Raw genomic sequence first — 25888 nt, 5'->3', positions numbered from 1 at the left:
GTTCTAGGGGTAGTTTAAAAGATTCGTTCCTGGCGCCGGCGTAAGGCAGAAGCGCTAGCTCCAGACGCCTGATCAAGAGAACAGTTGCATATATCTGTTCCAGTGAGCAGCTCATGGAACCAGTTATGGAGCAATTTCATGGCACACTTCCAAAGATCCGTTCAAAGAGCCGTTTCCAGAAACTACTGGCAATGCTGGGGACTAATTTCAAGTGTTCATTATACTCCTGAAGGCTGCTGCTAGTCGATGGCCAGGGAAAATCTGGATGTACAGTTGCATCCACAGGTGTGGAAGGTCTGCAAGTTTAGGATGGAGATAAGCTGTACGTCGCATGACCCTGGGGGCTCCACCGAGTCGGGACAACGGGAGACTTCAGATGTGTGTGACGAAAGGCTTGATTGCATCCTGGTGGCGTGACAGGAGCCTAGCGTGACTAGCGAAGTCTGACATGACAAGCAAGATGGATACTAGCGTGGTTATGCGAATGGAACTGAAACGAGCAAGCAGAAAACATGGCATGACAGGAAGTTAGAATGGCAAAGGGTGATTAGATCGACAATCCTATGTGGACACATTGATGTTAAATGAGTGATACGATGGCAAGGATTTTGGAGAAGATGCCATCGTGATAGAGAAAATCGTAATGTTAAAGTAGTCTAGGATGACGGGAGGATGCTAGCATGATCCATAAGGCTAGAATGTGGCTCACTAGACATGACAGCGGGGCTCTGGAGGTGGTGAGGAGGAAGGAGGAGGAGGGTGGGTGGCAGGCTGGAGACGCGGTGAGGCTGGCGGTGGAGGGAATCAGGTGACGCCGCCTGTGGTCGGGGGCCAGAAACCCGAGACCGAGGTGAACCCACGACCCAACCCGGGGACCTCCACACAAGCTGGCCTCTCCACTCCTCCCGCCGCCGCTACACGGCCTCTTAAATATTGACGTCTGTTCTGCCCACGTTGCATTATGATAAACAAGCTGTTTGTGCAGTTTTTGTCGGGTTTGTGTTCGACTCTGTTTACCTGATGGAAAGTTAATGTTATATTAAGGAAACCAAATGCTGGGCCACCAAACATGGCCTTGAAAGAATAGCCCGCATTGTCTTATATATCCTGACCCCCACCCCCTCCGTTTCCCTCTCTTCTCCCCCACGTCTTTCCTCCTTTACACTCACTAATTCCCTCTCTTCACCCCCCCCTCTCTCTCTCTCTCTCTCTCTCTCTCTCTCTCTCTCTCTCTCTCTCTCTCTCTCTCTAGGTAGTAAGTGGTAGGAAGCCACCAACAAGGGAGGTATTAGCTTTACTACCCGCCTGGGTATCGGGGGGCTAGTGACGACCGCGCAGTGATCCAGCACTTCGGTGACTGTCATGTTCCACTCCTTTAGCACCAAGTTCTTGCCTTTTCTTTCTTCAACACCCACATGTAGCCTTCTTACATTCACTCCGCAAGCATACAGTTTCGTCATCTTGCATATAACGCTTGACAGTATAACTCAAGAGACTCGGTCTTTCTAACTTTCGTACCTTCAGATTTTCCAAGGGTTGAGGGCTACGCGCTAGCCCTGCCCTTTCCCAAACTCTCTTTAAGTCCTCGTTAGTGCTTTCTCTTACGGTAAGCGCTCCGCGCTGAACATGCCTCTCATCAGAATTTCGTTGTAGGTATTTGAAGGCATTTTTCATCCACTTTTTTTTTTCTCCTACGATCAAACTAGTTCCACCAATGCCCACGAACTTCCATCTTTACCTGACACTCAACCGGAAAATGAGAAACGGTTCTTATCATCTTTATGACCACCGACGACTCCCAAGTGCTGACACCACCCTGACTCACTAACCGCTCCGGCTATCCCATGGATGCATCTCCCAGGCCTCCCACAGTGAGAAATGTCGAGACAGTGACTGTGGAGACCCCTTTTAGGAGCGTCGTCACACAGGTGAAAAATGATGGACAGACCCGGGCTATATCCACACTCTGGCTCCCTGACAACTATTTCGCGTCGGCTCCACATTGACCTCAACATCTCGGTCGCATATCCTCTGGGGTTGATTTTTTTCTCCCCCGTGATGATCTCCATCATGACTTTATTTTCTGTCCATTTCTGTGACGGAAGTGACACAATAGTTCCAGTTTTGAACCCATCAGTTAAAGGGTGAACTTATTTCACAGGAAAACCTTATAAGACTGGAGTTACGATATTCATCCTAAACTGCCCGAGTCTCACAGTTTTCTCAAACTAACCAGAGCAACAATGGACCTCAAGAAGTGTAAAGACCGGTGTCATCTTTACAACCGAGGGTTCGACTCCAGTGGTAGAGGCAGCGAGGCATTCGGACAACCTCCCTGCCAGCCTACTGCCCGTATTGAAAGATGGGATGGGAGTCGGGGCGGATGGTACCGAAATACTCGGGAGAGTTGTGGAAAATACTTGTTTCAACGGAGTAAGAAAGAACTTGCTGGGAGTTTATGAGTGTTGCAGAACATTTGTGACCTTGTGAACTTGTAAAAAAAAGAAGGCTTTAACCTGGGAAGACATGACTTGGCACCCCAAGTAGCAAGGAACACTTACAACATTAATAAGAGTGACTGATGATGAACATGAACAGATTTGTATTTAACTATCTATGTAAGTAATTGCAGCATGATGTGTGTGGCGCCTTGTGGCATGGTGACCAAAGAATATTTGGTACCTGCTTTGCAGCAGAATATGAACCACGGACTCCGTCTCCAAGCATCCTACTGGTACCTGCTCCCTAGTATTACCGAACTATGAATAAAAAGGATAGAGTTCAACAACGAGAAACAATCCCAGACTAAAACCACCACCTTGAAAGCTAAACAGACCATCACTTGCCACGTATATACCGTCACCACTTCTGATAACAGCACCCACACATCACCAAACTGAAATGCCACAGACTTCAGGTAAACCACAACTTCACTCATCTAGGCAGTTACATCATGTACCACAACCAACGCCCTTCTTTTCACTTTCTTCATTATCACCTACAGTTATCATCACCAACACTACTGCCATAACCACCACCATCCGCCATCGCTGCCAGCACCATCACCTGTCATTACTTGAACTTCCACCATAAAGGAACCACCTCAGTAACACTATTACCCCCGCCACCTCCAGCACCACTAACAACAACACTAACACCACCACTATTTTATCCTCTTTAGTTCCACTATCTGGCCGCCATCTTTGGTAACATCACCAACTCCCGAGGTTATATTTCAAAATTTTTTTCCTCCTGTCGACCTCGTGAGACTTGCTCCCTTGACCTCATCTGTTCCACTTCATCTTTTTTTTTCCTAAGTTGAATACCTTTGGTGTACACTTGAGTCACATATTCTGTTGTCTTACTGTCCCATGTCATATTTGTCTGTGTGAAGGCACTCTGAGGTTGTAAACTGCTTGAGTGCTGACCCACTAGTTTTTGTGTAGTTTATCTTTCACTTTTGGCAATAAGCAATTAATGATGTCCTCAGAATGGTGAACTCAACGTTTGCGGTTGTCAGCCAGTCTAATGAACGGTATATTAAGGCTGACCATAACTTGTTTCATGTGCAGGGATATAGTTAGTTTTTACCTGCAAACGCGGGAGACGGCGACAAAGCAGAATGAATAAATAAATAATTATCCCTGGGGATAGGGGAGAAAGAATACTTCCCACGTATTCCCTGCGTGTCATAGATGGCGACTAAAAGGGGAGGGAGCGGGGGGCCGGAAATCCTCCCCTCTCTTTTTTTTTTTTTTTTTTTTTTTGATTTTCCAAAAGAAGGAACAGAGAAGGGGGCCAGGTGAGGATATTCCCTCAAAGGCCCAGTCCTCTGTTCTTAACGCTACCTCGCTAACACGGGAAATGGCGAAGTTTGAAATGGCCCAACCCACCCCCATACACATGTATATACATACACGTCCACACACGCAAATATACATACCTACACAGCTTTCCATGGTTTACCCCAGACGCTTCACATGCCCTGATTCAATCCACTGACAGCACGTCAACCCCGGTATACCACATCGATCCAATTCACTCTATTCCTTGCCCTCCTTTCACCCTCCTGCATGTTCAGGCCCCGACCACACAAAATCTTTTTCACTCCATCTTTCCACCTCCAATTTGGTCTCCCACTTCTCCTCGTTCCCTCCACCTCCGACACATATATCCTCTTGGTCAATCTTTCCTCACTCATTCTCTCCATGTGCCCAAACCATTTCAAAACACCCTCTTCTGCTCTCTCAACCACGCTCTTTATATTTCCACACATCTCTCTTACCCTTACGTTACTTACTCGATCAAACCACCTCACACCACACATTGTCCTCAAACATCTCATTTCCAGCACATCCACCCTCCTGCGCACAACTCTATCCATAGCCCACGCCTCGCAACCATACAACATTGTTGGAACCACTATTCCTTCAAACATACCCATTTTTGCTTTCCGAGATAATGTTCTCGACTTCCACACATTCTTCAAGGCTCCCAGGATTTTCGCCCCCTCCCCCACCCTATGATCCACTTCCACTTCCATGGTTCCATCCGCTGCCAGATCCACTCCCAGATATCTAAAACACTTTACTTCCTCCAGTTTTTCTCCATTCAAACTTACCTCCCAATTGACTTGACCCTCAACCCTACTGTAAATGTGAATAAGAGCAAGGTTATTAACCTTGCTCTTATTCACATTTACTCTTAACTTTCTTCTTTCACACACTTTACCAAACTCAGTCACCAGCTTCTGCAGTTTCTCACATGAATCAGCCACCAGCGCTGTATCATCAGCGAACAACAACTGACTCACTTCCCAAGCTCTCTCATCCACAACAGACTTCATACTTGCCCCTCTTTCCAAAACTCTTGCATTCACCTCCCTAACAACCCCATCCATAAACAAATTAAACAACCATGGAGACATCACACACCCCTGCCGCAAACCTACATTCACTGAGAACCAATCACTTTCCTCTCTTCCTACACGTACACATGCCTTACAACCTCGATAAAAACTTTTCACTGCTTCTAACAACTTGCCTCCCACACCATATATTCTTAATACCTTCCACAGAGCATCTCTATCAACTCTATCATATGCCTTCTCCAGATCCATAAATGCTACATACAAATCCATTTGCTTTTCTAAGTATTTCTCACATACATTCTTCAAAGCAAACACCTGATCCACACATCCTCTACCACTTCTGAAACCACACTGCTCTTCCCCAATCTGATGCTCTGTACATGCCTTCACCCTCTCAATCAATACCCTCCCATATAATTTACCAGGAATACTCAACAAACTTTTACCTCTGTAATTTGAGCACTCACTCTTATCCCCTTTGTCTTTGTACAATGGCACTGTGCACGCATTCCGCCAATCCTCAGGCACCTCACCATGAGTCATACATACATTAAATAACCTTACCAACCAGTCAATAATACAGTCACCCCCTTTTTTAATAAATTCCACTGCAATACCATTCAAACCTGCTGCCTTGCCGGCTTTCATCTTCCGCAAAGCTTTTACTACCTCTTCTCTGTTTACCAAATCATTTTCCCTAACCCTCTCACTTTGCACACCACCTCGACCAAAACACCCTATATCTGCCACTCTTATCATCAAACACATTCAACAAACCTTCAAAAAACTCACTCCATCTCTTTCTCACATCACCACTACTTGTTATCACCTCCCCATTTGCGCCCTTCACTGAAGTTCCCATTTGCTCCTTTGAATATATATATATATATATTTTTTTTTTTCCATACTATTCGCTATTTCCCGCGATGCGAGGGTAGCGTTAGAACAGAGGACTGGGCCTTTGAGGAATATCTCACCTGGCCCTCTCTCTGTTCCTTCTTTTGGAAAAAAAAAAAAAAAAAAAAAAAAAAATATATATATATATATATATATATATATATTATATATATATATATATATCCCTGGGGATAGGGGGAGAAAGAATACTTCCCACGTATTCCCTGCGTGCCGTAGAAGGCGACTAAAAGGGGAGGGAGCGGGTGGCTGGAAATCCTCCCCTCTCATTTTTTTTTTAATTTTCCAAAAGAAGGAACAGAGAGGGGGCCAGGTGAGATTTTCCCTCCAAGGCCCCGGCCTCCGGTTTTTAACGTACCCCGCAAAAGCCGGGAAATGGCGAATAGTATAAAAAAAAAAAAAAAAAAAAAAAAAAAATATATATATATATATATATTTATATATATATACACTAACACCGATGTTTTTTAAGACGTCTCTATTGCAGTGTTCTCTGGTAACGAGTATACTACCAAAATGGACTTAAGTACACACTAGGTGGCGCAGGTTTCCAGGGTAGGCCTCAGGTGGGGGTTGGTAGACGTGGGTCAACCGGTCCCGCCTGGACCAGCACGCGTAACACGCTTATGTGTTACCATACAGACAAACACCACCGTTTCACCACATCACCAAGTTCACAAAATGTAGTTAACTTTATTTTAGGCAGTATGAATGAATACAAAACATATTATCTAAGATATCAACAGTGTCAGCCCTGGGTGGCTGTGGTTGGTAATTCTGACACCTGGTGCCTTTGTCATCGTTGCCTACCACAACTTGCTTCACAAGCCGTGCAATTAATGCATTATCAGTTTTTCCTTTGGACTTTTAAGTGATGTTCAGTTTCCGTAAACCTAATACAGATTACAGAGATCTCCGATATACGCCCCTCACGACATACACAGACCCCAGCAGTGTTATGCAAGCCCTCTTAGCTACTGCAATAAACGCAAGTCACCTACCGTTATCGAACACATGGAAAATAAACGAATGTTATATAAGGCTCGCTTTGATCCCGGCAGGCAGGTATCCGTAAAGTTCAAAGGTCTAGGTTAAGTCTCAGCACTCGCACTTCCCATCTCTGGCAACTCGGAATCAAGAATGGGTGCGACTACTCTCCTAGCTACTGTTGCCGCTGTTATTTGGTGAAGCTGTCACTGGTCACCGTTGTTAAGGCTACCGTTACTCATGTAGCTGGTTTATTCCGGCCGCGAGTACTGATGCCGCTGCTGTTACTGTTGCATCTTGTTTTATTCGTAGCTGTCACTGCTGCTACTGCTGATAATATTCTATTCGTCGATTTTTTTTTTCATTCATATTCGCCACTTCCCGCGTTAGCGAGGTAGCGTTAAGAACTGAGGACTGAGCCTTAGCGGGAATATCCTCGTCGAACATATTAATGTTAATCAATGGTGGAGCTACTGATGCCTGGCGACCGTAACATAAAACAGTTCCGAGTGGGTTGGAGGAGGGACGTCAAGTAACTGTGAAGACTACGGCCGCTAGTATGGTCTCTGTATATAGTTTCATTTCACTATACAGCTCCAGGACATATTTATGGGGCTTTTGCAGCCTCGAGGCTACGCTCACACTTGAAGGAAAATGATGGACTCCTATGGGGCGGGTTCTTCGACGAAACTGTGATCTTTTCCGTCCATTTATGATACAGCCTTGCCGATGTGGCTCATTCGTGGTGTAACCATATGCAGGCGGAGTTAATATATATATATATATATATATATATATATATATATATATATATATATGTATATATATATATATATATATATATATATATGGCGCTTTTTTATCAAAGGGACTCAGCCCTCCGAATTCTTATCATTTCTAAAGTTCATGTTTACAATATTTCATTATTACTATTATTATTATTTTTATTATTATTATTATCATTATTATTATTATTATTATTTTTATTATTGTTATTCAAAAACAAAGTTTTCTCGTTCGTACATCAGAGCTTAGGTACGCTAATAATGTGACATAGGGAGATAATTACACTGAAGACCGTACCTCAGGCCAGGGTTCAGGCCAGTAACTTATGTGCCACGCAAGTTAAGGGATGATGATGACGGGGCAAATCGTCGGATGTCAGCTTCATTGGGCTAGTGGATGGTGATGATGATGATGAGGAGGAGGAAGACTGGTATAACATAATGAGAAGGATTCAGAACTTCATGATGATTAAACTTAGAGGATTTAATAGCTATCAACTGTTTGATGGTCAGAGAGCTAGAACTTTTGGCATACATGTCGAACGTATATCACAGGCTAATGGCCTCTTTACTGCTTCAGTACCCCAGTCGGCCGGTACACCTCAGATGATACGAAATGAATGTTGAGGGACAATACTTAGAGAGTGGTCGATGTTAGAATAACAGTGACTTAACGTGTCATTCTTTAATTTACGCCATATCAGTATTCTACCGTGGGGTCACATGAAAATCAAACATTTGAAACCTTTAATGTGCCTCAAACATTCCGAACAACAAATATGAGTGAACAAACGCAGTAATATGTTCGCTCCCTGCTACTACCCTTTCATGCGACGAGTTGTAAATAAGAGAAAAAGCCAACTGACGTCATCACAGCCAACGCCTTGAATGACGTCACGAGAGGGGAGACAGGTCTGTATCCCCTGCAACGTTGTCGTACCAAAAGGAGGCAGGAAGATTACCTCACATTTTTTGTCAAATTAAACTGAAAATAGCATGTCTCAAGATTATAGTATTATTTGAAGCTTTCTGACGTCCTTTAGTAATTTTCTTTTACTACGTTACGTGAATTGATGCGGTTATGTTTAAGTATGGAAAGAAGGGAATGATCATCAGTTATGAGGTGAAAACTTATTTCTTAGGTTTACACATAAAATGTTATCCGACCAACAATTTCATCCTTGTTAGGGAAACGCTACGGTACATTACGATAAAAGTTTACTTGAAGAAGTGAATCGTATTTTAAAGGTAAAGACAAACTGTCAATATTCCCTTTACAGATACCAGCTGAAGTGAATCGTATTATAAAGGTAAAGGACAAACCGTCATTATTCCCCTTACAGATACCAGCAGCATCTGAGACTTACAGCTTGAGGTTTTAAATTCAAACGTCAGTCAAGTTTACTGTGCTATCAGTCTGAAAAAATAACGAACTTGCGAATGTGCATGAATGATCCGAAGGGAATATTTTTCTTATTACAGCAACAACGAAAGCTCTCTGAATAACTGTATAAATGGTTATAAAATCGAAAGTGCATTCAAATGTTATCCTGCAAACCATATCGAACTGTTACTAAGAACCTAACCTAGAGTGAACGGGTGGTGCCTAGGACACAAAGGCGCCTGGTTTCGCAACCCATCTAGCATCTGTACTATATGTGCGAGGCTCATCTGCTGGAGGCGCTGAATTCCACTCTCGCTGACAACAAATGGCACTCGGGAATCGTCTTCATCTGTCGTTGGCTCAGCTCGAGACATGTAGGAATAGTCGTAGCTGTCGTAGGCAGCAGCTAGAATTGTCGTGATCTGTCGTGCTTTCACCTCAAGAGAAGGTGATACCGTTCCAAGTCATGGGTCCAGTTAAGAATATGTTGTTGTCTGTGGATAGCTACGTCTTAGGTTGATATACGTAACGACTGCAACAGAGAAGCTAAATTGAAGTAAACTGGATGTGTAACGGAGAAAAAGCTGGAGACATTCACCCAAGTGTAACAGTAGGCTACACCTCCAGAGGACAGGCGAGGGTTATTTTCATTATCAAAAATTATCCGACCACTTCACCGGCAGAAGTCATAAGCGGAGCGAGGGAAGATACGTTCATGTATTATCCACGCAACAAAGAATGAAATCGCGTATTAACTTTAAAGCACGTAGGATCAGACTAGGGATCACCAGATGACATAACAAGACAGTGGTCGGAATAATTCACTGTACCCAAGTCACCTCCAGATTGTGACGATGGATAATTAAAACCACTTTAGGCCTCCCCAAAGATGAAAGTTAGGCGTGGGGCCCAAACTCCGCGGAACTCGGGCCCAAACTAGCAAGACTTGAGACGGGGTACTTACCTTCTGTGGGCGTGTGACGTCGATCTTGTCCCAACGGAAGAGGTCCTTGCGGTTCAGCCTGCGGGACAGACAAATGCAATTCAGTGTCGGCACACTTCCCCAGAGCATTATATCTATATATATATATATATATATATATATATATATATATATATATATATATATATATATATATACACACACTTTTTTCCACACACATATTCGCCATTTCCCGCGTTAGCGAGGTAGCACTAAGGACAGAGGACTGAGCCTTAGAGGGAATATTCTCCTTGGCCCACCTCTCTATTCCTTTTTTTGGAAAATTGAAAAAGAGAGGGGAGAATTTCCAGCCCCCCGCTCCCTCCCCTTTTAGTCGCCTTCTACGACTCGCAGGGAATACGTGGGAAGTATTCTTTCTCCCCTATCCCCAGGGATAAGCATTATATATATATATATATATATATATATATATATATATATATATATATATATATATATATATATATATATATATATATATATATTATCCCTGGGGATAGGGGATTAAGAATACTTCCCACGTATTCCCTGCGTGTCGTAGAAGGCGACTAAAAGGGAGGGAGCGGGGGGCTGGAAATCCTCCCCTCTCGTTTTTTTTTTTTTTTTTCTTTTTTAATTTTCCAAAAGAAGGAACAGAGGGGGCCAGGTGAGGATATTCCAAAAAAGGCCCAGTCCTCTGTTCTTAACGCTACCTCGCCAACGCGGGAAATGGCAAATAGTTTAAAAGAAAAGATATATATATATATATATATATATATATATATATATATATATATATATATATATATATATATATATATATATATATACATATATATATACATATATATATATATATATATATATATATATATATATATATATATATATATATATATATATATGCGTGCGTGTGTGTGTCAATGTGATACTTTTGTAATCTGTACCTATTTCAGTGTCAACTTTCATGTATCATGACTGTATTCAGAACATTTTATAAAAATGAAAAAAAAAAAAAATACTGTATCTTGAAATACAAATACCTGTTATTTTTCTTTTCAATGTTAAAGACTTCAATTCCAAAAAGGTGTATTCGAGATCAGGCCCTACATGAGTTAGAAAAAAAAAAAAAGAGAGACTTCCTGTACTAGGAGAGGGGGAGAAAGAGCGTGAAAGCAGGTGAACCCAACTTCCTCCTCCACATACTATTCCCTACAATCCTCCCTCTTACCGTAATTCACTTTCAAATTCAGCCATCCACAATGAGAAGAGGTCGAGTAAGTCAAAGAACGTGAAGACAGAAATATATAAAAAGAGACTAGTTGCATGGTGCCTGTTGTGAGGACATAGTGAGATTAATTAACCCTATAGTTTAACTACTTTAAAAGTAAAACCAACACTTCCAACATGGATGATAAAAGACTTTCAACGCTAAGTTATATCGGTAGTATTCCCGTGTGCTGCTAGTGTAAAAGAAAAAAGATTATGCGATTGACTTGAAAAATACTTCGGTCCAACCCTTGTAGTATGTTAGACAACCATGAAAATATATTCCAGTTAATAGCAAGGGAAAGTTTTCAATCCCCAAATAATTCTTAATTCTAAACTTTCTCTCAGCTTTAGCTCATTTGCATATTAAATCCCAGACATAATCCCTAGGGAGAGGGTCCCAGCACGCGCGTGTGAGAGAGTTGAGTGCAGAATGAGAGTCCAGTCAATTAACACGCCATTTATTCTACTTAGGTTGACGACTCGATCGCATGTAAAGATAGGAGACGCAACTTGGTATAGCATAAATACCGCTTTATTGAGGGACAGAGTTCCTAAGTCTCTGCAGCATTTGTTATATTCGTTTCAAGGCTGAATTTAACGAAATTCTGGATAATTTATGCTTGATGAAGTTTAAAAGGACGGGCAGTGTTATATCAGTTAAACTATAAGACAGAATCCAAAATGGATCATGCAAGAAAAATGTACACCATTGATGTTGTTCTCGATTCCAATATGGCTCCTGGGAGACGACTGCATATGGAAGAAAACGGGAGGTAATGTTTACCTAGGTTACCCTGAAGCTTCCTAACATTTACAACACCGTTTATGGGTTTATCTCCTGTAGCCAGGAATAGCACCAAGGGGCACCCCTAGCATGCTTAACGGACGGGCGGAGCACGCGATGGGGAGCCAGACAGTGCAGTGGTGGGATAGTGGGTGCTTGGGGAGGGGGGATGACTTTAGTGGGTATGGCTGGTAAAGAGAAGGGCGCTTGGGATCCAGACGGATGAAAGCTTTGAGAATGATACCATATAAGGGATCCTTAACCGGAGGCTTTTAAAACAAGTATCGAACAATGAAATCTGACAGGAGAGCAAGAATGTCAGAAGAACACTTTGGACAGAAAGCCCAACCGGCAACCTTACCGAGACTAACATCAACCCAGCCAGGCCCCATGCACCTTTCCATGGCTTACCCCGGAAGCTTCACATGCCTGGCTCAGTCCAATTACAGCACGTCGACCCCTGTATATCACATCGTTCCAAATCAATTATCCCGTGCGCGCCTTTCACCTAGAATATTCAAACCCAATCGCTCAAAATCTTTTTCACCCCATTTTTCCTTTTCCAATCTGGTCTCCCCGTTCTCCTCTTTCCTCACTAGTGACACATATATCCTCTTTGTCATCCTCCTCACTCATTCTCTCCATATGTCCAATCTATTTCAGCACATCCTCTTTAGCTCTCTCAACCACACGCTTTTTATTACCACACCTCTCTCTTACCATTTCCTTACATACTCGATCAAACCTCCTCACGCTACATATTATCCCCAAACATTTCATATTCAACACACCCACCGTCCTCCGCACAGCCTCTCTAGCCCATCAAGTATATTAATGTCGGGACTACTATACCGTCAAACATACCCATTTTTGCCCTCCCAGATTACGATCTCTCTTTCAACACATTCCTCAGTGCTCCCAGAACCTTCGCCCACTGAGATGAAAAATATACATGTTAGGAAGTATACTGTGCAGTAAAACGATAATTTTGTAACAGTGAGGCTGCCGTTTCCCCACAAGCTAACAGTAATTCTCGCCGTTAGAAGTAACCAAGAGTGGCGGCCACGGTGTGTGTAGATTTAGATCTGCCAAAGGATTACTTTCTCTTCTTGTCATGGCCAAATTGTGGCCGCCAGAAAGTTCCAGAGATTACTCCATCATCAATATCCTTTATCACGCAGCTGCGACGATTGATCCTGACAGGAAAGGATTTAATCGTCAGGTACTGAGTTCGATTTCTTGAGCTCTCGGAGATGCGAGTTGAATTGAATTAAATGATGGTATTCAACGTTGAATGAGTTTTATTTCCCTAGTTTAAAGGGATGAGGTGAGGATAATCACTTTGGTCAAATTTAAAGGACTGACTCAACGCCTATTAAAAGTTGAAGGGAGCCTAGACTTTTTTTTTTAGAAACGTAGACAGGTTGCACGTGTTCTAGTTGCCTAGATTTTTAGTGAAGAGGATAGGATGTGCTCTAAGTCGCACAGGATTGCTGGTTACGATCTGGAGGTGAGGAGGGTATGTATATTGCAGTGGTCATTCAGGTAATATCGTAAGACTCTCCGAGACTGTAGTCGCCTGGCTATAATCGTCGTCACACGAGGCTGTGGGGATGCTACTCTTCCGATTGGTTTCTGAGGAGTAGGTAAACGTGTTTGTGTAGTGTTAAGATGAGGACCACGTTGTTTAGGATATCTAAAGGGGTTAGTCTGGGGATTAGCCAAAGTTTCTGATGTGGTTTTAGGGACATGACACTCACTTGTTAGGCTTCACGTTTGTCTCAAGTGGTGGCTGCTGTTGGAGACTATCACCGTACCCTCATTATGGACGGACGATCAATACTTCGCTTCCGGGAGAGGGCTGAGAGGGGGGGGTGGAGGGATTTGCCATTCTAATTTGAATATTAAATGTCCTGGGGAAATACGGGCATGAGGTTTTGTTTTCAAATACTTGAACACCATATTGTTTTACATAGTTTAGCCTAAGAGCATGAAAATTCCTTTAAGTATATCAGACCTAGAAAGAAAAACAAAAAAAAGCAAGGTTGCTGTCGCTTGCAGTAAAATATAGATGTAACAATACTTTTTAAGGTAGACAATAGTGCAGTTAGAAAATGTAAATAAAACACCGACTACTTGGTGTGAATGTCAAAGATCAAAACAACTGGGAACGACTGAAATCAACTGGGAAATAATCACTGAGGTGCTTCCATGAAATGAATTTGGTAAACATGGGAAGTACTCAAAGGCCTGATTCTCAGGTGCTTTTGAAAATCACTCCTTACTGGAAATGAACATGAGAGACTGCAAAATAACATTGGTTAAAAGAAGGAACATTTTAAAGCAAGCAAAAATGTTTAAAGTTCCCTATCTTGTCCACATGATAGAATCTTATGATAGGCATGGTGCTGCTGGAGGGATTAAGTGCTCTATGAAAGTGCGCACTTGATACACTATATTCGCCTATAAGAATTCAACCCAATATTATTCACACTTACATGTATTTAAACCAGGGAAGGTTGCCAGTGCGTGGCATCTCATCTATCGCTCTATATTGGAACGCTTCAAAGTTTACATGATTGACGTGTATGATAACTGAGTTTGGACTAATGACGATTTTGTAGTCGATAACCGTTCTTCGTAGTTATCATCATCATCACCGATCGTATACCGTATAGTTCTATAATGAGCCTCAAATTTTTTTTTTCTTCTTCGAGTAAACACGCCGACAGCAATTTCCCCTAAATCCATTCGGATTTTCAGAGCCCGGAGGGTTGTTAGTACCGGTTTAATGAGTGTCTTTTAAGTTATATCGAGAATAATTCATAATTTGTATTCCGTAAGATAATAGTATAGGGATGTTTCAAAAATATTTTACTTCTAAGTACGTGGGGTTTCGATTTTTTTTTTACCACAGTATGGAGGGGGGGGGGGGGGTTAAAATATTACCACTTGGTGTGGTAATTCATAATTTTACCACTTAATATGGGGTGCTTAAAATATTGTTAACACTTTGTATGAGATCCTTCAAATCATATTACCACTTTGGAGGTGCTTCAAAAATTTTTGCTACTAAGTGTTGGAAGTGCTTGAACAGATATCTTTCAATACTGCATCTTTATTGATTCTATATTCATCCATGGATTTCAACAATGCCTCGTCAACGAAATGCCGCGTTAACTTCCTGCGAGACATATTTCCCTCGGAATATAATGGGCAACATTTTTCGAAGCAACCTCTGCACCAAGAGGACTTCTAGAACAAACATATTCTAGAAAAAAAAAAAAAAAACGATATTTCTATAACTTTCAAATACATGGATAAGGAAATATCCAGCTTGCTGTTCATATTCTACATAAGACCAAAGTGGAATATGATTCTCATTTCTGGTCACGACACCTAAATATAAAGCTCTGGGAGCTAACGGAGAATTTCCGGTGGAGGAACAAAGATAGTACCAGAGGTAAGGGAGCCGAGTGAAAGAGGAAGACTCTACAAGCTTTAAATTTTCCCACCTTGGAAATGTGAAGGATGTCTTGATCCCACCTTTTAAATTGTGATAACACACTGATAACGTGGAGAGTGAACAGTTCTTCGAGAGACGTAGGGATAAATCACCCACATATCATGAAATTCAGCAAGAAACCTGTTAAGAAAGATATGGAAAAGTACTTTCATGGTTTCAGAAGGGTGGATGAATGGAATGAAATGACAAGACATGGTTGATGCGTAGAGGAGAATGTTCAAGAGATGGGACCCCATGAGTATAAACACCCTCTCCGAACAGCGCAAACAATTAATTACAGAGAGTAACACACAAAATAAATAATCTTAGAATACTAACTTGCACCACATTTGGAAAAGAAAAACAATCCTTGGCACCCTCTACTTACAATTCATCCACTGCGCTCCTAAACTACGGCTCATCTGCATATAACGAACCAACAACCACAAACAGAAATAAAAAGTTCACCCTTACCTCACATTTCAGCTCAATTTTCTCACATCCCCCACGCTCAGTATATATATATATATATATATATATATATATATATATATATATATATATATATATATATATATATATATTTTTTTTTTTTTTCATACTATTCGCCATTTCCCGCATTAGCGAGGTAGCGCTAAGAACAGAGGACTGGGCCTTTGAGGGAATATCCTCACCTGGCCCCCTTCTCTGTTCCTTCTTTTGGAAAAAAAAAAAAAAAAAAAAAAACGAGAGGGGAGGATTTCCAGCCCCCCGCTCCCTTCCCTTTTAGTCGCCTTCTACGACACGCAGGGAATACGTGGGAAGTATTCTTTCTCCCCTATCCCCAGGGATAATATATATATATATATATATATACATATATATACATAATGCACATAATCAAATGACCCGACAAGCACTGAAAAACCAGCCTTCCATATCTTAGATCCGTAGCACCTTCCTCAAAACATCTATCAACCTTATCATATGCTTTATCCAGATCCGTGAATGCCACATATAAATCCCTCTGTTTCTCTTTGTATTTGTCACACACATTCTTCAGAGCAGACACCTGCTCCTCACTGCCTCTACCACTCTTGAAACCACAGTATTCCTTCCCAGTCTATGCTCTGTGCATGTCTTAACTCTCACTCACCACTCCCTCATACATCTTACCAGGCACACTCAAACGTATACCTCTGTAACTCGAACACTCACTTTTGTCCCCCAAGCCTTTATACACTGGCACTGTACAGGCATTTCGTCAGTCATCAGGTACCTCACCTACAGTCATACATACACTGGAAATCCTCACTAACTAACCAACAACATAGCCATACCCTGTCGTGAAAAGATAAAGTGATATCCTATCCACTCCAGCCGCTTTGTCGCACTTGATCTTACCACCACTTCTCTTTTCACCACACCACATGCCATGACTTTCTCACTTCGCAAACCTCCACGCCCAAAACGCCCCACAGTTACTATACAATCATCGAAAACATTCAACAGTCCTTTCAAATACTAATTCCATCTCCTATTCACCTTAGCTCTCCCTGTTTCCAGTTCCCCATCCACTGATACTTCCATTCGTTCGCTTGTTTATTTTGCCAGTGGGCGAAGGGGAGTGCATTCCCTTATCTTCACTCATCCTCTCAATATATCCACATCATTTGAGAGCATACTCTTCTGTTCTCTCTCATACATACTCCTCGCACTACCACACCTTTCTCTTACCCTGTCATTTCTCATTCGATCAGTCCTCCGCGACATCACATACTGTCCTCGAACAGTTCATTTCCAACATATTCACCTGTGTTTGACAATGCTAGAGTCTATGATACTTCTACCTACAGATGGAGGACAAGATACAGTTTCCCGAGTGTTGTTCCAGTGAACAGGGTCGCTAAAATCTCGCATATGCAGGAAATGAGCATCTAGTCCGACACGAACACTTATACTGATGCTGTTTTATTCTTAAATAACAGAATCTAGCTTTATGAAACACCTTTCTTGATCTCAATGTCTGTTTTATTCTTAAATAACAGAATCTAGCTTTATGAAACACCTTTCTTGATCTCAATGTCTGTTTTATTCTTAAATAACAGAATCTAGCTTTATGAAACACCTTTCTTGATCTCAATGTCTGTTTTATTCTTAAATAACAGAATCTAGCTTTATGAAACAACTTTCTTGATCTCAATGCCAGTTTTGTCATGTAGAACCTTCCATATTCAAAGCGTCTGTCAACCTGTACTAGTTTTTGACTTAATCCATGACCCGACCCTTGCCTTTGGTGGTCACATTTCTTACTTGACCTTCCTGTCTGACCCACATCGGACGAGGTCATTCGCCTCGTGTCATAACGTCTGTAAAACCTGCATTTGTTCATGACTCCTGTATCCGTGAAGATGTGAATTATCTTGAAACCGCTCATATCTTCGTGTTTCATTTTTATTGTGGCTACCATCATATTCCTGAATAACGCGTCCTTTTGTGATTCACTTGCATTTGTGTGTGTGTGTGTGCGTGTGTGTGTGTGTGTGTGTGTGTGTGTGTGTGTGTGTGTGTGTGTGTGTTCGCGAGCGAATTCATTTTTTGTGTGTTTTTAACGTTTGTCTATTTATATCTTCAGTTTCAGTCTCGTTCTGTCTTTACATTTACATTAATCTATGAACTGAAATTCTTATCAGCGTCACGGAAAATGAATGGGTTGTGGCTGTTTAAACGCCGTGTTATATTACCGGTGGCCTTAGTCTGCCAAGGTCCTCACGCCACCGCCTCACGCCACTACCCTCACGACCAAAGCAACACCTGACCATCATGAACTACAGTGGCTTCAGCCATGATGTGTTATTGTTTTCATCATGGCTGAAGCCATTGTAGTTCATGACGGTCAGCTCTCAATAGACGAGGGTGATGGAGGTGAAGATACTGGTTCTACCACTGAAGAAGATAGAGTGACTGATAAAGGAGACGATAAAAGTGGCCTCCAGCCTGTCCTCTACAAGTCACGAAGGAAGAAATTACGTAAGCAGACACACAATCCTGAAGATACTCTTGACACAGACACACACGATGCCGAAATTTACCAGGCTTGGCTTCCCCAAACTTCATGAAGAGATTTGAATAGCTGCGCGTAAGCCGGTATGGTAAATCTAAACAGGACCATAATACTGAAACAGATGATAACCGATTTCTTCACCAGATCCCAGGATTTCATCCAACTTCTGCGTGACACCGAGTATGCTGACATCAAGGTGTAAGTCCTACCGCGCAAGTTCTCTCCCAAGAAATACATTATGATGCACGGGGTCAGCGAGGCTGCAGACGTTGTCTTCTTCGCGACTGACAAAGTCATCAAACCTCGACCACTGTCCAACTGTAGACTAGTCTTACCGGAATGATTCTACCTCCCTGAAATTCCGTCACCGATTCTCTTCAGGCTCGCATTAGAAAGATCCTACTGGATCCCTGCATCACCCCCCCCCCCCCCCCCACCCCCACGTCCTCGCCTTAGATGTTTCAAGTGCAAACGATGAGGACCTATAGCCACAAGATTTGCAAGAGTACCCATAGATGTAGGAACTGCGCCAGTAATCATGAAACATAGAACTATGGACCCTTGAAGACACTGCTGTGTTCATGAAGTGTGTGTGAACTGCCTGCCCTAGCGTGGGTGTACGTGCTCCTGAGCGACAGCCAACCGTTGTTGTTGTTTGTAAGGTAGGAAGCCCTGTGGTGCCCCAGTCCCGAGTCCCCGCCGTAGGTGAGAGAACCTTAATCCACAGTCCCTACACCCGTAGTGACCACAACCGCACACGCACATCCGTCTCTTCTCTTCTACATCTACATCACAAGTTTCCTCGGGTCCCGATCCCTCATTTTTATCAGCACCTGGTGGAGGAGAATCATATAGTGATAGACGTGTGAAATCATTAATGCTACAATCTCAAAGCAGTGTGGTACAACTCCAGGTGCATCAGTAAGAGGCCTACAAACAGATGCTCTAGTTCAAAAGGAAGTCGCACAGACGATTCTCCAACTTAAGGATAGTTTTATGGCTCTATTCAACTTTAGGAGTGCTACCGCCACCACAGTCGTGAGACACTGGTTGTCAATGAGCTGAGTGTCAGTATGAGTGACTGTGTGGAAGAACGTCCTTCGTCCACTCTCCCCCCTCCCAGGTCCCGATATGTGCAATCAAAGCCCCCGCTCCCCCCTTAAGCAATGCAGGCGTAACCCTTCCCGTAAGTTTACGGGTGTGGGATTGGGTGATTTTGATAATGATAATAATAACGCTGGTAAAAAAAAAAAAAAGTGCGTTCTGTACTGGTACAGAAACTTTCTTTTATGTATTGATCACCACAAGCGTGTACGTGGACTGATACCATATCCAGTCATTTTAGTGTTGATAAACTCGAGAATTCCTGAACCAAACAGTAAAATGGCTGACAAATACCGTTCTCGCATTCCTGAGCTAGAGTAGTGCTTCCCTTAGGAAGAACCTATGGATGCAGTGTGTCTACAGGTATGGAGAATACCTGCTGGGTCGGTAATTCCAAAATCACCTTCCTTTGCCTGCTATAAAGTCCAAGTTCCCATTAGTGTTATTACGTTTGAAGGTCGTGGAATGTAGTACCATGGTATCACAGTCTATGCAGGGAATTCCACAATAAACATCATAACTTTCTTGGAGCAGGAGGCATTCTGAATATAACGGACCTCTCAGAATGTATCCGGTCTGAACCAACTCATATAATGGGGGGTTTTAACGCTAGAAATAGATTAATCGGTAATTCCACCCACCCATACTAATCCAAATGGGCAGCACCTTAATTCATATGATCTACAGCTGGTAGGGGACCTAGAGCCTATTCGTGTCCATGGCAGGATCTTTGATCTGTCCGTAGGGTTCAACATGTCTCATACTACACATTCTTCAGCTATTTTTCATGATACGCAAAGTGATCACCATCCTAGGATAACCAATATTAATGTTTCTCGTGCCATCCTCAAACGAAAACAGTTCAAATTCCCTGATGATCATCGTCACAACTTTATCTCTGTTATGTCCCGCTGGTATAGTTCTACCAGCCTAGCCATGCGGAGGAGTTTCATAACGACCTGATGGAAACAATCCAGAAATACTCAGAACCAACTGGACGGATCAGGAGACCCATGAACACATCCCAGCCTAATCCAAACAGACATCCTGCCCTAAAAGAGGGGCCGTCATCAGAGAGACTCCTTTGAATAGTGGGTCCCAAATTAATTATGTAAAAAGGTGCTGGTATCTTGGATTAGAAGTGCCAACATTTGGAGCTGTTGTAACTAGACTTAACCACCAACAGATACTTAGGAGAGCTGTACCTTGCCCCAGCTCTCAGTCGGGGGCCACTGTCAGAATAGTTACAATGATATATATCTGTTCTTTGATTGATTTTGCTACGCCTGCACTTGCTTTAACAGCTAAGAGAAGGCTTGGAAAGCTTGAGGAAATGCAAAACTAAGGCTATGATAATTATTCTTGGCTTCTCTAAAACAACAAAAAGGAAAGGGTTTGGTTATCCCAGTATCATACATATGGAATAACTGAAATCAATCTTACTGGGATATGGATGCTCAAACAAACACACGCCGCCTTCAGACCTCAAATGGAAGACATCCATCCAGATGGATTACCACAGTTGCGAATGGACTTAGACTGTATGATATTCATGAACTTTACTATGAGAGGCAATAATCTCACTATCCTGCTCCATTGGATATTAACCTCTGATATAATCATTCCCACATTTCTCCTCTAACCTCTACTTAGATCACAGCCTAAGTAGTAGTTAAATAGTAGTAAATGATGGTGCTCGTTCCCATAATGAAACCATGACCACTGTGAACACAAACTACATATACAGACGGTTCCCAATAACAAATCACTGGTGCTGCTGATTGCGCTATTAGTTGTTACACGTATTCACATTTTTACGTTTCCTAGGACTCGTCAATAATTGGGCGTCCACACTCCAAACGGAACTATATTTGTTCTCCTCATGATCCTTAAATATGTTGATAAGTGTGACAGGCTCATGGTAAGTGACTATGGACCGCGTTCAACTCGCTACACCATAATTGTAATATGCTTGTCTGAAGCACGACAGGTAAAACAGAATGCTGGGCTTAAGAGTCCTCTTGGTCCCATTTCATATTGGGTTTAGAATGCATGGTAAAGCTGAACTAGCCAAAACTTCTGCCTTGAAGGATGAAACTGATTACCCCCTGGGTGTATCTGCGAGTAACATTACAACCATTATTCAGAAAGAACATGAACAAAATCTTTTAGAGTTAAGAGAAATGAAAAAAATGAAATCAATAAGATCCACTCTCTCTCTCTCTCTCTCTCTCTCTCTCTATATATATATATATATATATATATATATATATATATATATATATATATATATATATATATATATCACGTAAAAACCTCCAACAGCCAGGATAGAACCCGGGACCCCTGTGAAACAGGCGGGAGCGTTACCGCTAGGCTATGATCGCCACAAATAGGGAAATGACTATTCGAATACTATGTAATTGAATACCCTTCATCTCACTGGTGAGCAACGGGGTCTACACCGGTCTTTTCCCATCAGGCTCACACAGCCAGCAGATAGCATTTTACCGAACCTAACTGTATGATCCTGGCTGTTGGAGGTTTGTATGTTCTATGAAGTGCGCGTGCATATGCACTTTGTTCGTGTATATTATATTATATATATATATATATATATATATATATATATATATATATATATATATATATATATATTATTATTATTATTATTATTATTATTATTATTATACTTTGTCGCTGTATCCCGCGACGTTAGCGAGGTAGCGCAAGGAAACAGACGAAAGAATGGCCCAACCACCCACATGTACATACAAGCCCACACACGCACATATACGTTCCTATACATTTCAACGTATACATATATATACATACACTGACATATACATATATACACATGTGCGTAATTCATGCTTGCTGCCTTTAATCATTCCCGTCGCTACCCCACCACACGAAATGACAACCCCCTCCCCCAACATGCGCGCGAGGTAGCACCAGGAAAAGACAACAAAGGCCACATTCGTTCACACTCAGTCTCTAGCTGCATGTATAATGCACCGAAACCACAGCTCCTTTGCCACATCCAGGCCCCACAAAACTTTCCATGGTTTACTCCAGACGCTTCGCATGCCCTGGTTCAATCCATTAACAGCACGTCGACCCCGGTATACCACATCGTTCCAATTCACTATTCCTTGCACGCCTTTCACCCTCCTACATGTTCAGGATACTTGGTGTCATAACATTGTTTATTGTAAATAGGTCTTTTGTTCTTTATCTTGATTTGCAATCCAATCACTTGTTCAAATGATGTAAACTTCATTTACCATGTAAATTGTAGAATAATTTATTGTTTCCCAAACCACGTTAACACTTTCCCTACTAACTTAAAACGTATTTCAACCATTGAGATCCAATCCCTGGACGTTTTGTGCACTGTGTATCCTTTTACGCCACTGCCAATAGGATGGGTAATAAATCAGACGCTCTTGCGACAATAATTAAAAATCAAATCACCAGACAAGCATAAGTCATTTTCCCTACAACACTACAAACACCATTTCAGCTTTTCGCAAAGCCCTTCATGCCCACAATGCAACTACTACAATGAAGACACCGAACAACTACTACTCAGTTGCCCTTCACTCTCCCCACGAAACCGCACATGACGTCACTTACACTCTGTGACCTATGGTCCCAGCCGGTGTTGGCTTCCCGAACGTTGCAGAGCTTCTCAAAGATAACAGGGACTCCTAGGTAGCGAGTAAAGTAGAGAAATATAGAATAGGGCAACATGAACATAAAAATCAACCCCGTAACTCACAAATAGTAATCAAATGGCTTGAAGTAGACAGTGAGCAGTTCATCAAAGAATGTAGGGATAAAGGAACTAGATAGTGGACACTATTAAATTAAGCAAGATTTGGTAAGTAAGGATGTAAAGAAGTATATTTGTAGTACAAAAGCAGTGAAAGAAAAGAATAAGTTGGGATTGGTGAATGTGGACAGCATATAGTTTAAAAGTTGTATGATTAACGGGATATGGCCCCATGAGTGCGGAACTCCCTCCCTGTACAGTACAAACGGGTAATTGCACTCGCCGAATGCAGCAAGGGCATCTACAGAATTAAGCAAAATGAGCAAAAAAAGAAAAAAAAAAGTGAAGACAAGGGAAGTCTCCGATCTATCAGTTGTTTCAGTTTAAGGGTCCGTCGTTAACAGCCCATTTCAAGTAAATCAGTCTCCAATACATGAGAATCTTACAGAAAGCCAATCAAGAAAGTGATCTTATAGAACGTGAAAACTGCAGCAACAACACAACAACAACAAGACGTGTGAAGCAAATACAGGAACGATGACTCATGTGAATGCAGACGACACAAAAATTTAAAAGTTTCTTACACGTAAATAAATTTGCATATAAAACTGACGTATGTCCGTGTATCAGTGTATGTTTGTCGATGTATCAGTGTATGTTTTTGGTGAGTGAAGTTGCCATGTTTTAGTTAAGGCTGAGATTACCATTTAGCTTACTGGATTGTTATAAAGTTTGTCAACTAAGAAATGTGTCTTGAAGATTTTACTCTGAAAGAACCCGACGGAAAAGTATACTGCTAGGATATGGTCGTGATGATCCAAAAGAAATTATTGAGTGGAAGATATATGTGACAGATGCACATTTTGAGGCCCTAAGCTGACTCTTCCGCGGGCCCCTCCACTCTTCAAACACCCCCCCCCCCCCTCCAAAAAATAAAATAAAAAATGGAAAATCAAGATTTATGGGGGCCCAGGGGCATGCCCCCCAAAAAACTGAAAACTTGGGGTGTCTGGGACAGCATTTCCTGCTTTCGGAAGGCTGCCATATAACGGTCAGTACTAGAGGTCCCCCTTAACGGTCGGGGCTCTACTTTCTGAGCCTATAAAGCGTATAGGCAGGGCCATCCCTGGGTATAATTTATTTACTGCGTTTACGAGTGGATAACATTAGAATATAAACCGTAAAGTAACCACGCACATTATGGTAAACGTATTTTCTTCGTACATTTCAAAACGCAAAACAAGGTGCTATAGTACGTTCACTGCATTTAGTTTACTCAATAAGTTCAGAAATATATTTATATACATCCATCTCTAGAGACTTACCTTGCGTGGGACTCTGGCAGGTGGAAACAAAGATTGTTATGAGGTTTTCTGGCTGACCTCTTATCTTTTATCATTGTAATCACTAGCGGTGGTCTACAGTGATAACGCACGATATCGGTCCTTCTATGTTTGGCAGACAATAGTACATGTGGAGGTACTGCTCGAGTTAGTCGTCCGTATCAGTTGCTCCTAAACTCTCATTACATAAACTTAATCATTAATATTTCGCATTGGTTTTCAAGTTTAGAAAAGTGAGTACGAATGTGATATGGTTATATGATCTGCTTTTTATGTTTAATATTTTACGTTGTTCAATGATCAGCTGTTGATTTATAAATTGATATGATTTAGACAACGTAAACCGTTTTGAAAATGCGTTCGAGTGATTTGTAAGGTGTTTGAAAAAATATTATTCTACTGATTGAAGCTTTGATATTATGCAAAATAACACTTTCGGTATGATATAAATTCGATGATTTTAATGTACATAATATTAGATCGATAGGGGGTTGAAATACTATTCGCTGCTACTAATGAATGCTATTGGTGAAAGTGATTTTAACCGAGAACATGGCGCACATGGTGGACCGTACGAGAATGTACACCGGAGTTCCAGCTCTCAAACTTTATACGGGGGTCAATGCTTACAAGGGCCATCGTAGACTTTCGGTAGTTTCGTGTATGTATTGACAACTAATTAGCCGTTTATAATGTAGATCTGGTTTTGTTGTGTTTGCAAAGGACTGCAGTTCATATGTAGGGCATTGGATGTTTTACTTTAAATGTTGTATATAGAGTTGTAAGTTGTGTGGGTAGAGGGGTCGGGGAGAAGCAGCCTCATAAGTTGCCACCTTCCCCGCATGGTGGTGGTTGAATGGCTTCGCGCGAGGTTTAAAACTCGGGGTTAACACAGCCACGCCATCATTTACTACCCTGCCTGCTGGCTGTGCACTCACCTCCTCGCACCAGCACCATATACTGTGGTGTTTCTTAGTGCTGTACTGCAGTGAGAGTTGTGTATAGGTACAGTGTTGTGCTTCGTTTTATGGGTTGTAAAGGTACATTGTAAGTGCCAAGGGTCCTTTAGGTGGTGTTTTTGGAGATTGTTTAAATCACTGGTAGTATATTACCCTGATGTTTCATGAAAATGTAAGGTTTATGGTACTGAGCTTTGT

The 25888-nt window shown here is 41.9% G+C and overlaps 2 protein-coding genes across 9 annotated transcripts in view; one reads left to right on the top strand and one right to left on the bottom strand.

Annotated features, from left to right (window-relative positions):
* Positions 1-25888, bottom strand: part of LOC139760512 (normal mucosa of esophagus-specific gene 1 protein-like) — a 686022-nt gene that overhangs the window by 419083 nt on the left and 241051 nt on the right. For both annotated transcript variants that reach the window (XM_071683807.1, XM_071683806.1), the window contains exon 4: positions 9906-9963. In XM_071683807.1, coding sequence (XP_071539908.1) covers positions 9906-9963 — 58 coding nt within the window. The remainder of the gene's footprint in view (positions 1-9905; positions 9964-25888) is intronic.
* Positions 1-25888, top strand: part of msi (RNA-binding protein musashi) — a 214517-nt gene that overhangs the window by 146857 nt on the left and 41772 nt on the right. For 2 of the 7 annotated variants that reach the window (XR_011715357.1, XM_071683798.1), the window contains exon 1: positions 25259-25392. The exons of 3 other annotated variants lie outside the window; for them this stretch is intronic. Coding sequence is in view for 1 of the 4 variants with exons in the window: in XM_071683798.1 (XP_071539899.1) it covers positions 25284-25392 (109 nt within the window). In the remaining 3 variants the exon portion in view is untranslated. Of the gene's footprint in view, positions 1-24850; positions 24965-25258; positions 25393-25586; positions 25737-25888 lie in introns of those variants that run through there. 2 more of the 7 variants (XM_071683803.1, XM_071683802.1) reach the window with 2 other exon arrangements.

The sequence above is a fragment of the Panulirus ornatus genome, chromosome 37, assembly GCF_036320965.1.
Source record: "Panulirus ornatus isolate Po-2019 chromosome 37, ASM3632096v1, whole genome shotgun sequence".
In the NCBI taxonomy this organism is placed as follows: Eukaryota; Metazoa; Arthropoda; class Malacostraca; order Decapoda; family Palinuridae; genus Panulirus; species Panulirus ornatus.
The sequence above is the reverse complement of the archived record's forward strand: the minus strand, read 5'-3'. Positions and strand labels throughout refer to the sequence as shown.